The sequence below is a fragment of the Chiloscyllium plagiosum genome, chromosome 5 (genome assembly GCF_004010195.1).
Source record: "Chiloscyllium plagiosum isolate BGI_BamShark_2017 chromosome 5, ASM401019v2, whole genome shotgun sequence".
NCBI classification, from domain to species: Eukaryota; Metazoa; Chordata; class Chondrichthyes; order Orectolobiformes; family Hemiscylliidae; genus Chiloscyllium; species Chiloscyllium plagiosum.
This window is the reverse complement of record NC_057714.1, coordinates 59,597,593-59,612,045: the sequence shown is the minus strand read 5'-3', so window position 1 is coordinate 59,612,045 and position 14,453 is coordinate 59,597,593. Positions and strand designations below refer to the sequence as shown.

General features: G+C 40.1%; 2 protein-coding genes across 6 annotated transcripts in view; both read left to right on the top strand.

Moving 5' to 3' along the window:
- LOC122550254 (contactin-associated protein-like 2) overlaps positions 1-14,453 on the top strand; it is a 2,198,962-nt gene that overhangs the window by 142,739 nt on the left and 2,041,770 nt on the right. The window lies entirely within an intron of this gene.
- The window catches only part of tpk1 (thiamin pyrophosphokinase 1), a 281,858-nt gene continuing 269,382 nt past the window's right edge, over positions 1,978-14,453 (top strand). For all 5 annotated transcript variants that reach the window (XM_043690143.1, XM_043690140.1, XM_043690145.1 and 2 more), the window contains exons 1-3: positions 1,978-1,990; positions 2,552-2,553; positions 5,446-5,530. In XM_043690143.1, coding sequence (XP_043546078.1) covers positions 5,479-5,530 — 52 coding nt within the window. In that variant the 5' untranslated portion in view covers positions 1,978-1,990; positions 2,552-2,553; positions 5,446-5,478. The remainder of the gene's footprint in view (positions 1,991-2,551; positions 2,554-5,445; positions 5,531-14,453) is intronic.

Genomic DNA, 14,453 nt, shown 5'->3' with positions numbered 1-14,453 from the left:
AATGAGAGATGATGGAAATACTGAGGTCTTTTAATAACAGCAGCTTTTTTTGGAGAGGTGTGAGGGATATAAAAATTAACTTCAATCCAAGGAAAGGCATATAAGAGAGATGACCAAAAATCTTCATGTACGACATTAATTTTAAGAAGGCTCTTGGAATAGAGTGGAAAGTGGACTGTCTTGGTGAGAAATTGTAGGGGATGGAGCTTAGGTGGAATAGGCATCAAAGGGTACAAAAGGCTAGAGTGTTTGAGGTAAAGGGAAGGAGTTAGAAATAAAGGCATTTGACTTGAGGCTGAGAATTTACCTTTGCGCTGCAAAAGAACTGCAAAGTAATGTGGGTCACTAAGTTTTTAAAGGGTGAGGGAATGGAGCAGTCATTTGGATTTTGGATGAGCTGAGTGGAAAGCCAGCCAGGAGAGTATTGAAACCATAGAGGTGATGGGTCTGTGTAAAAAAAAAACTACAATTGGAAATCTTTGAGAAGAAGCAATTGTGCATGTCAGAACTCAGATGGTGACTCAAAGCAGACAGGGAGGTTGCAAATAGTCTCGTTAACATAGCATGGTGATCCGGAAGGGCAGTGTATTAGTGACCTACAATGGCATCTTTGGTCTTACCAATATTTGGATGGGGAGAATTGTGCTAGATTGGGGTAAGCAGGCTGCCAGTACAGAAGCAGTACAGAAATACAGATATCATCAGTATGTATTTTAGTTTATGACTGGATATTGTTGCAAAGGCCATTTTTTAGATGAGGTTAGGAAGGGAATCAAGAAATATATCTTAGTGCTATTAAGGTAGTGATATAGCAATGAAGAGAAAGAAGCATTTATTGGACCTAGCCTGGCAATGGTTGGATAAATAAGAATGGACACAATGAGGGTACAGCTGTACAGAGTTGAATAGACCTATAAAGAGGGTGATGTGTATTTAAAAAAAAATGCAATAACCATGTCAGCGGCTGCAAAGAGGTTGGAGAAGGTAAGAAACCATGGTGCATCAGGTTAAGATGGTTTGTGCCTTGGAGAAGAGCTTGCAGGTGATGGATCTACTGTCCTTTTTTTCAAGGTGTTAGAGGTGCAGATTTTGAAGGCACTATCATAGGAGCCCTTGGTGAAATGCTGCATTGCATCTTGGAGATGGTATACACTGCTGTCACTGTGCATCAGTATTCATGGAGTTTAAAGTGGTGGATGAATGCTGCTTAAGTCGGCTTAAATGGCATTCACTTACCACTTTAAACTCCATGAATACTGATGCAAAGTGGCAGTTGTGTGTACCATCTCCAAGATACCTTGACCTGCCTGGTGCTATGTGTGTTTTTGGAGTTTTACTCATCCAGGCAAGTGAAAAGTATTCTATCACACTCCTGGTTTGTGTCTTGTATTTGGAGAGCATGCTCTGGAGGTAAAATATCTGCTGCAGAATTCCTAGCTTCAGACTGCTTCTTTAACAAATTATTAACATGGCTAGTCCAATTTAGTTTGTGATCATTGGTAACCCAGGATATTGATAGTCAGAGATTCTGGCTATCAATTTAGCATGGCCAATTCATCTGACCTGCACATCTTTGGACTGTGGGAGGAAACCGGAGCACCTGGAGGAAACCCACACAGGCACAGGGAGAATGTGCAAACTCCACACAGATAGTCACCCAAGTCTGGAATCAAACCTGGGCCCTGGTGCTGTGAGGCAGCAGTGCTAACCACTGAGCTGCTGTACTGCCCCAGATCCTTTATCCTTTTGAGGGATGTGTGTCACTGGCCAGGTTAGCAATTGTTTCCCATCCCAATCACCATAGCTTGCTGGGCTATTTCAAAAGGCAGATACAAATCAGCCACCTTGTTATTAAGTTACATGTAGGCTACACCAGATAGCGATAGCAGGTTTCCTTCCCGAAAGGGCATGAGAGATTGAGCCACTACAATCAGTTAGTGTGCAATTCTTGGATGACAGTGTAGAGGTGGATGAGATGCTGAGGTAGTGAGTTCAAACCTCACTTAGCATAGATTTTACTAACATGGCCTAGTTGTTATTGTAACACCAGTCGTGAAAAAGAATACTGAGCAATTTTAAGGCACTAACGATTATATTTGTTATTTTTCTGACTCTGGTGTGCTGCCAGACGATTGGAGAATTGCAAACATTGTGTCCTTGTTCTAAATAAATTGTAAATGCTGACCCAATAATTATCGACCAGTCAGTTTAACTTGGTTTTTGAAACAACTTCTAGAAACTTCTAGAAACTTCTTGAAATAATTATTTGGGATAGAATTAATAGTCACAAGGACAAATGTGGTTTGATTCAGAAAATTCTGGGAAAATCATGACTCACTGACTTGCTTAAGTTTTTTGAAGAGGGAACAAAAAGGGTTGATGAAAGAAAACTGTTGGGAGAGTGGACGTGGACTTTTCAAAATGCACTAGATACAGTTCCACACAACACTTGTCAGAAAAGTTCTAGGTCATGGAATAAAAGGGACAGTATAATTGTTGAATTGGCTGAGGTACAGACAGTAATGGTGGATAGATATTTTTGGGGCTGAAGAAGTTTTGTATTGGAGTTTTCAGAGGTTCAGTATCAGTACCCTTACATTTCCCTCTCGATGTGTGAAAATGCTGTAGATCTTGATATGTAAGGACAATTGCGTAATTTGCGGCTAACTCAAAACGGGGGAGAATTGTAAGCTGTGAGGAAGACAGTATAGAACACCAAATATAAACATGGTGGTGGTGTGAGCAGATAAGTGGCAGTTCAATGGGTGGACCAGTGTGAGGTGATGCACTTTGGTATTAAAAAAAAGGAGACTATGTATATCATGTCTGTATAAAATAAATGATATCATTTAGAACGTAGAACACTCCAGCACAATACAGGCCCTTTGGCTCTCGATGTTGTGCTGACCTTTTATCCTACTCTAAGATCAGACTAACCAACATGACCTTAATTGTACTATCTTCAATGTGCCTATCTAAGAGTTGCTTAAATGTCCCGAATGTATCTGATTCGACTACTGTTGCTGGCAGTGCATTCAATGCACTCGCCTCTCTCTGTGTAATGAACCTACCTTTGACATCTCCCCTAAACCTTCCTCCAATCGCCTTAAAGTTATGCTCCCTCGTGATAGCCATTTCCGCCCTGGGAAAAAAGTCTCTGGCTATCCACTCTATCTATGGCACTCATCATCTTGTACACGTTATTCTAAAGAGTGTGCAGGAACAGAGTGACATTGGTGTATGTGTGCATAACTCATTAAAGGTGGCAGGACAAGTAGAGAGAACTATTAGCAAGGCTCACAATATTCTCGGCTTTGTAAATAGAGTCATAGAGTACAAGAACAGGGATGTTATGTTGACCTTATGTAAGACACTGGTTTGGCCTTCAGTGTAGTATTCAGTTTTGAGCTCGACACTATAGAAAGGATGTGAATGTACCTGAGAAAGCACAGAATGGGTTTATGAGTATGGTTCCATCGATAAGACATTTCCGTTATCAGGAACAATTTGAGAAAATGAGTCTGTTTTGCATGGAGAAGAGAAAGCTAAGAAGAGATTTGATAGAAGTTTTCAAAACCATGAAGAGTTTGGGCAAAGTAGGTAGTGAAAATTATTAACACTCATAATCAGATCAAGAACTGAATGTGTGGTTTTAGTGTTTTACAAAATAAGCACATCTGAGGTGAACAATAAAACATTTTCGCTTTGCAAATAGTTAAGGTATGGAATGTACTGCCTGGAAATGTGGTCAGGACAGATTCAATTAAGGCATTCAAGAGGACATTGGATAATTTATATAAATAGAAATGATGAGCAGGACTGTGGGAAATGGCAGGGATTGGCACCAAATTAAAATTCTGAGGGTTCGTGCCAAATGGTTTCCTTCTGCACCATAAGAATTCTGTGATTTTTGTTTTATGACAATCGATGGAAAGTTCATGACTAGCTTCTATATTCCTATTTATTAATTGAACTTAAATTCCACCAGTTGCTTTCATTGGATTTGAACAGAGCATTAGATTAATGATCTGTCCATTATGTATGCAATTTAATGTTCAGCACGTGTTGTGTTGTAGCTTTGCTAGGTTTAAACATGCCTAGTGTTGATCCTGGCTTGCTCTCTAACATCCTTATTTAAGCCAGGATTGATCCCTTATTTTGATATTTTAGTATTTATATTGAGTAATAATCTGCTTACTGATACTGATACTTGTTATCAAAACAAGTAAAACAGAAATGGCACTTAAACAGATGGTTGGCACAGTCGCTCTACAGTTGAACACCAATCCTAAATTGGCTTGGATGCTATCTCCTCTTCTCTCTTCCCTCTCATTTCTTTATTTTGCTTTATTATGAAAAGCAAGCCTTATTTCCCTTTTCCACACCGCATCCCATAGCATGATCAGGATGTCTCAGAACCCCAGTTGGTCCAGGCACTGCATGATTTTGGTTTTAGTAGGTGAGGTAGTGCATGCACAGTGCATAGAAAGTTTGTGGCCAATCTTGGGATTGGTTAGGTAATATATGCCCAAGTTCTAAAGATGAATTACTGGACTCAAAATGTTAACTCTGTTTCTCTCTTCACAGAAGCTACCAGACTCACTGAGTTTCTCCAGCAATTTCTGTTTTTGTTTCAAATTTCCACTATCTGCAGTTCTTTGTTGTATTTGATGTTTGCCCAATTTCTGATTGGTTTATTTAAAAGAAATGGTTATCTTATTGGCACTTTACTGTCTCCTGATTCATTCTTTTGCACAATTGTCTCTTGTACGGCAGCTTGTCCTTCTTACCTTACCTGTTACACAGGTATCTACCAAGATAAGATGGCACCCATTCGAGCAATTACTACTTAGAGCAAGGAGTTTCATCTTCCAATTGTTAACTATCACACCAAATATCCCAAATGATGTATCTAAGAATGCTTCAAAATCAATTGATATCCTTTAACTGCATGTGACTCCACAATAACTGCTGTTATATAAAACAGATTAAAGCTCAACATAACCACTTAAATGAACACCTGTAAGTTTTAAAACGTTACTGTTTTAAAACTTGGTTGTGCCTGAGGTTTTCACCTTAAATCATTCTCTCAATAACAGCTGAAGTTTGCAGTAACCTGAGCCATAAAGCAATAAAACTGAAAATTTGACGTTTGACCTAGGCCAAATAGCTTATTTATCACAGAAACTGTTAGTAACTAACCATAGTTCAAATATAATAGAATGAAGCTTTTCACTTGCTTAATTATTACTTATTGCAAAATGACTTAATCCTACATTTCATGAACACTTACCAGTATATGGTCATGTTTGATCAAAAATATTTATCTACCAGTCACCAACTTGGCAGAAATTGAGGTTGGCTAATTATTACTGCTTAAAATTGAGCTTTTTGGAGATTGTTTCATATATCTGTCATTATTATTCATTTATGTTTTTGCTACAGAGTCACTAAAGCAAAACTTCAAAGCTTGTGTTGATGGCTGCCACAAATGATACATTGGTTCCTCTGGAATGTTTGCTTCCTGCAGGTACTTTTATTTTACCTTTTAACAGCACAGCAGTATGTTTGTTGAGTTATTTGTCATTTATGTGTTGTCTGTACTTTTTACATTGGATGTATCTTTCAAGTCACAATGGGCTTTACTCTTGAAGAAAAGAATATGTCTGTAATGTTGATTGAAGTCCAAGTAGTGATATTTACATTATATCAAGCATTATGAAATCTGAATTGATTCAATGTCTAAGATTCCAGTATGTTGAAATCTCAGGAAACTTTTTAATTCTATTTTTACCGATAGTTGTTCATAAAATCTTGAAGGTATCATCAGTTTATGTATCAAATGAGAAGTATGTCAGATCTTCACTTGAATAGAAATATCATGTTGTTAAATCAAATATTGTGTCATACCCAAGTGATTTTATTTATTCTTGTGCTGTGATGAGCCACTTTGTTGAATAGTCAAAGTTCATTTTGTATCAGTACTTCCACAGTTCTCTCAGAGAAAGATTTTGACCCAGTGACTGTGAAGGTATGTAATTGGGAGGGGAGCTTGCAGATGGTGGTGTTCCCATTTAAACTCTGTGAAATAAGTATTAAAAGTACAATGCTAAATTACATATCCTGTCCATGGTCTACTGCAAGAATGTGTGAATATAATGAATAAAAAGCACTGGTATCGTCAGTTTTCCAACCATCATCAAATGTATTTTTTTTCTCCTGTTTTACTTTTCTTTCTTCTGTTAATTTATTTGTCTCATGGCAGACCTCTAAAATACAATTTCTTCAACACATGGCATGTTGCTACATGATGTCCAACATCAAAACTACTTCTGAAAGAATTTTGCTTCATACTTCCTTTTCTGAGTGAAATCTAATCATAATGAATACACCAGACTTGATTTGAGAAGAGATTTTTAATTTAGATTTTAGCTTTGCACAAGATTGAAAATTGCAAGAACACTAGAAGCTATTAAGTCAGAACTAAGTTTAACTTCTCATCACTTTTTTTTCTTAATTAATGATGCAGTGGTATAATGTACTGATACATAAGAAGTTCTGGATTGGTGAATTGGAATGTTTATGATGGATGATTATTAGCAGCCCTCTGGGCAATCAGTGATACCCACAGCCAATGACATTCACATCCCATGAATGAATTAAGAAATTGATCTGGATATATTCTGGAAAACATGTTTTAATGATTTAGATTAGATTCCCTACAGTATGGAAACAGGCCCTTCGTCCAACAAGTCCACACCAACCCTCCGAAGAGTAATCCGCCCAGACCCATTTCCCTCTGACTAATGTACCTAACACTATGGGCAATGCAGCATGGCCAATTCACCTGACCTGCACATCTTTGGACTGTGGGAGGAAACTCATGCAGACACGGGGAGAATGTGCAAACTCCACACAGACAGCCACCCGAGGCTGGAATCAAACCTGGGACCCTGGCTTGTATTGGCATAATCCCTGGTGAGGATATCATATGTAATAAAAAATGTGTAATGATATAATTATTTATTTTGATCAAAGGAGCATAAGCAACCTTTTCGTAGGTATAAATCAAGTGAGAAACAATTAGCCAGACAGTGATTGGAATGTGGAATCTACTGTTATTGGAGTAGTTTGAGGTGATTTTGTGTAGCTGTACTGAAGAAAAGCTAAGTACGTAAGGAAGAAAAAATGGAAATGTATCCTTAAAGGGTTAGATAAAGTATGATAGGAGGAGTCTTGGATAGAGCAGAAACACCAGTATGGCCCAATTGGGCTGAATGGCCTGATCCTCTGCTGTGAGTTCTATGCAGTTTTATGTTTGCATGTTCTTGCACCACTGAATTGATCGGCTGTTTGGAAATGCGAAACAGTTTTGTTAAATTGCGATTATGAATTTGCTGTATGAGACATTTTGATGGCATAACTAGTTTCAAGTTACATCAGAAAATGCCAGTTGCATTGATAATTTGCTGTCTTTAGATGAAATCTTTTTATAATTTGGTTTAACTGGCAGCATTAACTTTGACGTGATTCAGATGCTGTTGAGTCCTTGTGCATGTCTTCATTACTTGAAACTTTAAAATAGCACCTTAATTGCATTTTACTATGTGTGGGTGTGACTGGTATGCCAGAACTCGCGCTATGAATTGTGGCAGTTATTTGATTTGTTTTCTGGAAGTACACCAGCTGCATGTTTAGAATAAATAATTATTTTCTACCTGCATTCACATGTTCATCTCTCAGACGTTGCATTGAAAGTATTGCTTCAGAAGATAAATTCTTGATAGTTAATATAAAATAAAATGTAGCAATTTCACACACCTTTTTAGTTTCAGATAATCAATTTGTAGTAATGACTGCAGCTTACCATCATAGGCAGGGATTTTGATATTTATTAAACATGATTTAGTTTAATGAAGGTATTCAGAAATAATGCCCACATATGTGGAAACTTCCCAGGCACTGAAAGATGTGGACTATTGCAAGGTATTTCGTAGTCATAGAATCGCTACAGTATGGAAGCATGTCATTCGGCCTATCGAGTCCACGCTGACCCTCCGAAGAGCACCCCACCCTATCCTTGTAATCCTGCATTTCGCATGGTTAATCCACTTAGCTTGCATATCTCTGGGAAATTTAGCACGGCCAATCCACCTAATCTGCACATCTTTGGACTGTGGGAGGCGATTGGAGCACCTGGAAGGAAACCCACACAGACATGGAGAGAATGTCTGTGTGGAGCTTGCACAATAGCCTAAGGGTCAAATTGAACACTGGTCCCTAGTGCTGTGAGGCAACAGCGTTAATCACTGAGCCAATGTGCCACCCTGATTTGGGAGAATCATGTGAGAAGTTGAATGAGACCTTTTCTTGACATTGAAAGCAACAAATTGCATTTTCCATCGAAGTCCTGGACATTGAGATGAAGTTATCACTGGTGGGCTGCAAGAGGCTTATTTAGGGGGATTGACAGTCATTATTGCTCTCATTATTACTTAACCTCACTTCAGTAATATACACTGCTCCATTCCACTATAAACTAGATGCTGAGAATTCCGAACATAAAAGTCAGAGCAGGTATCTTGGCTCATGGCTTGCTCCTCTGGATCTCTGTCTTGGACAACCTACATCAACATTTCATGGAATACCCTGGGTTCACACATTTCCCATCCGTGGATACTGGTATCCAATGTATACCAGCATTTCTGCACCATCAGTGCACATCTCCTATCCATTTACTGCAAGCTTCTGCATTATTATGCTACATTAATGGTGAACTGACAGCTATCGTTGGAATACTGCTGCAAGGTGGTCTTGCTAAAAATATACACCTAGCATGCAGGGACAGGCACCCAGCTAGTGATTGGACCCGGCTGAATCTCAGTTATTTACTTGCTGTCTTAGAGCTCACTCACATACCATCTATCTGGATGCTCCCCATCCCTGCTTTGTCTTGCCTTGCTTTTTAGTGCTCTGATGCCTCAGCTGTACTTTCAAGTACCAGAGTACTTTTGTCTTTCCTTGCTGTTTAGTGCAGACACAAAGCCAGGCAGATTATCATGTGTGTCAGAAGTCAGTCTTCAAGGGAGTGGACATGTTACTGCAAGGCACCTTCTTCTGTGCCAGCAGCCTATACAATAAACATGTGGCATCAACCAAATGGCTATGTGTCAGAGTCGAAGTGACGTACTGCTCAGTCAAATCAAAGAGAACTTATTGTCACTCCAGGGTGACCTGGTGCAGTTTTGCAATAAGCCCAGGAGTATGTCATGGTCAGACATCAGTTGGGGTGGTCTGGGTCGGGAATCATCTCATTACCATTTGTAGAGTTGCTCTTGGTCAGTCTGATGCAGCCAGTTAGTGAGTCATCAGTCAGGGAAAGACATAAGGTTCAATCAAGGCTCTGGTCAGTTGTCAGTCAGGCCATCTCTCCAAATTGGTCCGGAGATGGAGCACTTCAGTCCTGGGGGTTCATTGGAGTGAATATCATGGGTGGGTATTTGGGAATGCTGGTGTGCTTGAGCTTTGAAGGGAGTCGGCAATTGAAGACAGCAGCTTGAGGGATATGGGAGTGTTTTATTATATGGGGGAGGGGAGCCAATAGTGTGTGGGAGGACATGGTATCCTGTGGGAATTGGGGGCAGGAGTGAATTAGTGAGTGGTCACCAATAGTACCTGGGCCTCAGTGGAGGCTCCTCAATATGCAATTGCATCGACTATGCACTTGCAGAGTGCAGATTGAAATCATTTACAATCATATCATCATGAACTTTTTGCAATGTCCAAGTATGTGGAGTGCAAATGCTGATCGTAACCAATGTTGATCATGTCATTGGCCCCTGCAAGTTGAAGATGGGCATCTCTATGAAACAGAAAGTTTCGGTGAACCTTAAGAGGTCACAATGCACTCAACGAATGCAAGACCTCTTAGGGTGCTTGGGAGCATGGAACTAATTCCCTCTCAACCTGAACTGGAAATACAATGAAGGACTCTCTTCCATATCATAATACTGTTGGTGAGTGATGTGGAGCTAGGAGGAACAGAGTTCAATACTGATGCAGCACTTGCACTGTCTGATTATCTCTCTGCCACGACTGGTGGTGCACTCATTGACATTGGACCTTATTACACGTGCCAAGACTAGTCATTCCATGGCCCTTCTCATCTGAATGCTTCATGTCCCACTGTAAGGAGCAGAATGTTAATTAGTTATGCAACTGCTCAGATTGATAAGAACCTGTTCTGTTTCTTCTGCTTTCCACATGGGTTCATTGCAAGCAAGACTGATGGATGCAGCCACAGCAGAGATAATTATCATTGCTACTGCTATGCAACAAAGGTGTAAAGAAATGAAGGAAGACCGGATATGGCAACAAACACAGGACCGACAGCAATAACCAGAAGATGCTGAAGGTCCTTCCAGATGCACCAGAGGGCAAAATCCTGGCGTTTCTGATACGATTTTGTCCAGATGATTAAGTTATACTTTTGGCACAGGCTGTGGTCACTGAAAAATGCCAGCTGTTGGATTGGGACCTGTGACCTGAAGTTAGTGGCCATTTTATCCTGGTGAATGTCAAGGATATTCACCAGTTCCATTCACTTTAATGGAACTGGTTCTTTCCAAGGAGTCACTGAGGACCTCTGTGGGATTTTCCAATTGTCCATCACAAATATATCAAGACTGCAATTTGTACCAGATTACACTGCTTCACTTGTTCCCTGAGACAAGGTCAGTACTGCAGTCAGAAATATAACTGGCTTCCCTGATGTGCAAGTGTGATAGCCTGTGTTCATGGTGCATTGACAGGGCCATATCTTAATATAGCTGTGCTCAACAATAGGAGAGCATTCCATTGCATCAGTCTGCAAGTGATTTGTGGTAACGGATCCTCTTCTTCAAAGTTTGTGCCCAGTGCCCTGGGAGTTGCCATGTTGCATATATCCTTGAGAATTTACATATTTCCACATGTTATGTTTGAGGAGTCAGATTTCTTACAAGGATGATTACTGGGAGACAAAAGCCACACATTGCCACTGTGGCTGATAACACCATCACACAATTCCCTGACTGAGGTAGAATGTAAATACAAAGCAGCTCATTCTTTCACCAGGACCATGGTACAGCATGGCGATAGGCCCTGCTGAAGATGAGTTTCCAGTATGTGATGAAGCTGCTCCTTTATCAAGGTCATGTTGTCATTGTTTTTTTTCAGAAAGATCATAAAAGAGACAAACTCCGAAAAGTCTAAGTTGAAGGGTTTTAGGGCCAGTTTGATTATAGCGAACAGATATTGCCTCAGGCAACATGCTTTCAAGTGTTTAAAATAAAACACTTGTGCAATGAAAGGGGAGTTGCCAGTTCTCACAGCTCAGCTTTCTTTGGTTTGGTTTGGCTTTCAGCAGCAGTGTAAAAGCTGCTGGACCCCAAAGAAGGAGGTCCATGCTCTTCTCTCGCTGATTTCTCTCCTTCAGACCCTGTGTTTGATTTTACAAGGTGTGTTTATGGGGATTGTTGCAAGTACTTGGAACAGCATCATTAAGTTGGGATGATCTGTTGGGTTTTCAGATAGGTTAAGTTATTCAGTATTCTGTTCTCTTTTGTTTGTGTTTAATTTGGTAATCTTCCAAATAAATTCTGCTGCATTTAAAACTAAGTGGTTTGACCAGCTGCATTCCTTCTGGAATATCCGCTTTGCACCTGCTAATAACAACTGGCTACGTTAGGATCTGGGCTACTTTGTTGAAATGTTTTGAGGGGTTCTGGCCTGATCCATAACAAGTACTTGGGTCAGTTGGTTGGGGTCTTCTATCATACTGTAGACAGTGGGCCACATAACTGGAGTAAGCAACAAGGAGATGTGATGAATACTGACAGATTTGGAGAATGGGAGCAGTTTTGCGAGTAGAAGGATGGGCACGATGAGCAGCAAGAATGTTACCTTTGCACGTTAAAGCATAGCTATGTTGGGCATGACAAGTCAGCTAGAACTTGTGAAAGCCGTAAGACAAAGGAACAAAAGTAGTCTATTCAGCCCATTAAGCCTGCTCCATCATGCAATGAGATCACGTCAGATCTGATAATCCTCAAATCCACATTCTTCCTTTACTCCATCACCTTTGCTTTCCTTACTTATTGAAAATCTGTCTCAGCATTGTGTATACTTAATGTCTGAGCATCTACAGCTCTCTGCGATAAACATTCAACAAGGTATTCTCAGCCGCTTCACTGGGCAGGAAATTTCACAGATTCACCACCCTTTTGGATGAAGAAATTCTTCCTCAACTCAGTCCTAAATCTGCTCCCCCTTATTTTTGCGGCTCTGTCCCCTAGTTCTAGTTTCAGCTGCCAGTAGAAACAACCTCTCTGTTCCAATCTTATCCATTCCCTTCATAATAATGTGTTTCTATAAGATTCCACTCCCCCACCACAATTCTTCTAAATTACAATGAGTATAGTCCCGTTCTCCTCAATCTCTCCTCATAAGCCAACCCATTCAATTCCAGAATCAACCTAACAAGCCCGCTCTGGTCTGCCTCCAGTGCCAGTACATCTTTTCTCAAGCAAGGAGATCAAAACTGAGTACAGTAATGCATTCCATTTTTCTACAGTTTATTACAATTCCACATATTTACTGTTCTCTGAGAGGAAATTTCTCTTCATCACTGTTTTAAATGGGTGACCTCTTGTTCTGAGATTATGGCGACTGGTTCTAGACTGCCCAACAAGGGGAAACAATCTTTTTGCATTTACCCTGTCAAGGTCCCTAAAAGTCTTGTATGTTTAATAAGGTTGCCTCTTATTCTTCTAAATTCCAATGAGGATAGGACCAACCCACTCAACCAATCCTCATAAGACAAACCCGCCATACCCATAATCAGACTAGTGAACCTTCTTTCGACAGCGTCCGAGGCCAGTATAACTTTCCTTGGACGAGGGGCCCAAAACTGTTGACAGAATTCCAAGTATGGTCAGACTAGTGCCTTATATAGTTTTAGCAAGACCTCCTATTTTTATATTTCATTCTCTTTGAAATAAAGGCCAACATTCTACTTGTCTTCCCTATTCCTCACTGAATTTGTACACTAGCCTTTTGTGATTTGATGCATGAGGTCTCACAAATCCCTCTATGCCATAGCTTTATGTGGACTTACTCCATTGAAATAATAATCACCTTTTCTATATTTCCTGCCAAATTGTATCATCTCACGTTTTATTACATTATATTCCATCTGGCAAGCCTTTACCCACTTGCTTTCCCTGTCTATATCCTGCAGATTCTTTGTGTCATCCTCACCGCTGGCCTTCCTCAAACTTACTAATGGACTGTGATATTATAGACTTCGGAACTTTGCTAATTCATTCAATCCATGAATAGTTATTAAAGATAAACTGTTACACTCAAAAGAAACAGTAATAACTTTGTTTGGACAAAGCCATTAAAGGACAAGGACAAACTTACACAGGAGTTGAAAGCAATTAGCCATGCCTGACAAAAGGAGGAATGGAGGCTAAATGAACAAAACTGCTTTGATACCTGCTTTAACTTGCCACAATGGATAAGGATTGTCCTGCAGAAGAACTGAAGGAGTTAATCACAGGAAATCTTCAAACAGACAGTTAAGGCCAAATGTAACAAGGAACAAAGAAGTTACTTTTGATAAGGAAGCCAGATGCAGTCTCAAAGGTTCTAGCAGAATAAGCAATGATTGAATAAAAGGACTTGAAAAGAATTATCAACATATCACCTCACAGACCAAAGGTTGAAAATTTTGTCTTAGAATTGAACACCAGCATTCCACCTCTAGCAGAAATTCAAAACTGCACATGGATTGATTCATTGTTCCAGTACTTGATTGTCTGTGAGATTTCTTAATAAGTAGTCATATTAGACAATAGGTGCTGGAGTAGACCATTCTGCCCTTCGAGCCAGCACCACCATTCATTATGATCATGGCTGATCATCCTCAATCAGTATCCTGTTCCTGCCTTATCTCCATAACCCTTGATTCCACTATCCATAAGAGCTCTATCCAACTCTTTCTTGAAAGTATCCAGAGACTTGGCCTCCACAGCCTTCTGGGACAGAGGATTCCATACACCCACCACTCTCTGGGTGAAGAAGTTTCTCCTCAACTCTGTTCTAAGTGGCCTACCCCTTATTTTTAAACTGTGTCCTCTGGTTCTGGACTCACCCATCAGCGGAAACATGCTTCCTGCCTCCAGAGTGTCCAATCCTTTAATAATCTTATACGTCTCAATCAGATCCCCTCTCAGCCTTCTAAACTTGAGCGTATACAAGCCCAGTCGCTCCAACCTTTCAGCGTAAGATAGTCCTGCCATTCCAGGAATTGACCTTGTGAACCTATGCTGCACTCCTTCAATAGCCAGAATGTCTTTCCTCAAATTTGGAGACCAAAACTGTGCACAATTTTCTAGGTGCAGTGTCAC